The following is a 2,962-nucleotide window of genomic DNA, read 5'->3' on the forward strand; positions in this document are numbered from 1 at the left end:
TAATACCTCTGTGTTATTTGCATATATTTAGACTGAAGTCTTCTTTCCTTATGTATATTTTTAGTCTCACTATTACTTTCTCCTAAATGCCTCCCAGAACTCCAGAATAACTTAGAAACTATACAGAATGCCCCATAATATTTCAATATCCTTTTATTACAACACTATACACTATGTACTAATATTAGAGATGTGTTTGTCTCCTTTAAGTAAGATAAACTTCTTAAATATAAGGATGGAGCACTTTGCAATCTCTAAAATAAGGGGGATACATAATAGATGTTTAATTAACAAATTAAGTATAGCAAATTATACTTTAAAAGGCATATTTTTTTAAATTCATGGTTTCTAGAAGCTAATATACAATAAAGAAATGTTATTTTTAAAGCTTGTGGTACAGATTTGAGAGGTGTTTTCATTAGGAATAATAAAATGTAACGGTGGAACTTAGCTGCAAGATTCTCCAAGAGAATGTCCATAGCAGATAAGTAATGAGGCAGAAAAACACAATCAGAAGAAATGAATGAGGGTGCCTACTTCAGCCTCCACTCTGCTTATGCTATCTCTGTCTCAAATAAATAAACAAAATCTTAAAAAAAAAGAAATGAATGAATTTTTTGTTGTTGTTTTTATAGCAAGACTGTGATTTGTGACATTCATTACAATTGCTTTTTTGAAAAACACATCTTTTGTAACATATCCCAGAAGATTTCTTTTACCTGCTGGTTCCTTAGGGTATAAATGAAGGGGTTTAGTAAAGGGGCAACTGAGGTATACAGCAAAGCTAAACCTTTGGATACAGTCACCCTTTCTTTGGCAGATGGTTTAATATACACAAAGATGCAGCTCCCATAAGTTATGGAGACAACAATCATATGGGAAGTACAAGTGGAAAAAGCTTTGGTCCTTTGCTGTGCCAAAGGGAATTCCATAATGGTTTTTATGATGCAAGTGTAGGAGAGAATCACTAACACCAATGTGACCACAAGTATCACCACAGCAAAGATAAAAGACATCAATTCTAGGACACGTGTATCTGTGCAGGATATCTGCAGGATAGGAAAAGTTTCACATATAAAGTGATCAATTATTCTGGAAGCACAGAAATTGAGTTTGAGCCCCATAAGCATTGGGGGAAAGATGATTAGGAATCCGATTAGCCAAGAGGAAAGTACAAGCCAATAGCACACTCTGCTGTTCATAATGATTGGGTAATGCAAGGGTTTACAGATGGCAACATGGCTGTCATAGGACATAGCAGCCAGAAGGTAAAACTCTGTAACTCCCAGTAAAAGAATAAAAAACAATTGAGCTGCACAATTATTATATGAGATGATTTTTTCTCTAGTTACAATGGTTATCAAGTATCTGGGAATACATACTGTTGTGAATATAATTTCTAAAAATGAGAAATTACGGAGAAAGGAATACATTGGTGTCTTGAGGCGAGGATCTAGCAGGGTGAGAAGGATAATGATTAAGTTCCCCATCAGGCTTAATGTGTAATTAAGAAAGAGAAACATGAAAATCAGAATTTGCAATTGTGGGTCATCTGTCAGTCCCAGGAGGATGAACTCTATTTCCATTGATTGGTTTTTCATTTCTCTTAATATGAACCTTAACAAATATACATAAGAAAAAAAGACAAAAAATTAAACATAGACATGAATATAATATATTGTAGTGTAATATAAATTTTCATATATATATACACATGAACCTATTTATAAATATATATAAACCTAAATACATATAAATATGTATAATGTATGTATAAACATGTATATGTATGTATATGTATACATATGTATAAATACATATAAATGTATATAAATTAATTTAATTATATAGAAATTAACCTAAATATATACAAACTAAATAAATATATAAATACTATTTACACATCTTAACATATATATTAACCTAAATATTTATATATTTTCCTAATGCAAGAAAAGGTATATATTCTCAAATTTATCTATTTGGAAAGGATTTCTCCAGTCTGAAATTTGTGATGACACGTAGTTACATGCTATGACAATACTAAATTTTTTTCATCCATTAGTTCTCTTTATTATAATATTTCTCAGAATTTTTTCTCTGGAAATTGAATATTTTCTTTGGCTAATATACATTCTTCCTTAATGGGCTCAACTCTGCATGAATGATTTAAACAAGAGGATATGAGTTATTTTAAATGTATTTTTCTATCTTTTTTATTCCACCTGTGCAAATACACTATGTTGTTCTGTGTTTTATAACGTGTACCAGGGGGATTTGCAAACTCAAGATTTACATTTATATTACAAATCCTGTGATAGTCAATGACTAAAGGGGACTGATTTCCATTAATTTGGTAAAGTGAAATTTTTTCTGCACCTAGAGTACACAATTATTATTACGAATTTTCTTCACTGGCTTTGCTATATTCAAATGGACAGTTTTCAATATATATAACAAATACAACAAAGCAAAACATGACAAAAACAAACAGCATATTTTAATGAAATATATTCTGTATTTTTTTAAACTAACCTTTTTGAGGTTCCTACATGTGTCTACATAATTTGGGTCACTGCTTTTTATATTACTTTCCCCATATTCTTTGCAGAATTGTTGAATACTAATAGAAATTATTGTAGGAAAGTGAAATCTGCACCCCAGAATGTGTCTCTTTGGCATGATCATTAATTTAACCTGATCATTTTTGAGAAAAGGAAGACTCAGAATGTTTTTCCTTTTACCTCCTTTTTTCCCCTTTTACAACCTTTTACCTCCTCCTCAAATGTCTAAAAGAATTTAGATAATTCTCCAAATTTAGATAATGCTCCCTGCTCCAAAATGGAACCATCACCATAAACAGCTACAATGTAAAATGAAGTAGATGTGATAGAGAGGGAGGAACTTAGCAAAGTCTGTTAAAATTCTTCTGTATATCCCATTGTTTCCTTGTGGCCCAGTA

General features: G+C 31.1%; 1 protein-coding gene across 1 annotated transcript; it reads right to left on the bottom strand.

The window, feature by feature from the left end:
• Window positions 1-659: 659 nt before the first annotated feature.
• Window positions 660-1,601, bottom strand: LOC309869858 (olfactory receptor 6C6; the record flags this gene model as incomplete). Its single annotated transcript, XM_082741634.1, has 1 exon — window positions 660-1,601. The coding sequence occupies one exon, from the start codon at window positions 1,599-1,601 to the stop codon at window positions 660-662; it is 942 nt and encodes a 313-aa protein (XP_082597760.1).
• Window positions 1,602-2,962: the final 1,361 nt, after the last annotated feature.

Source organism: Mustela nivalis, assembly GCF_964662115.1.
Source record: "Mustela nivalis genome assembly, chromosome: 7".
NCBI lineage: Eukaryota > Metazoa > Chordata > Mammalia > Carnivora > Mustelidae > Mustela > Mustela nivalis.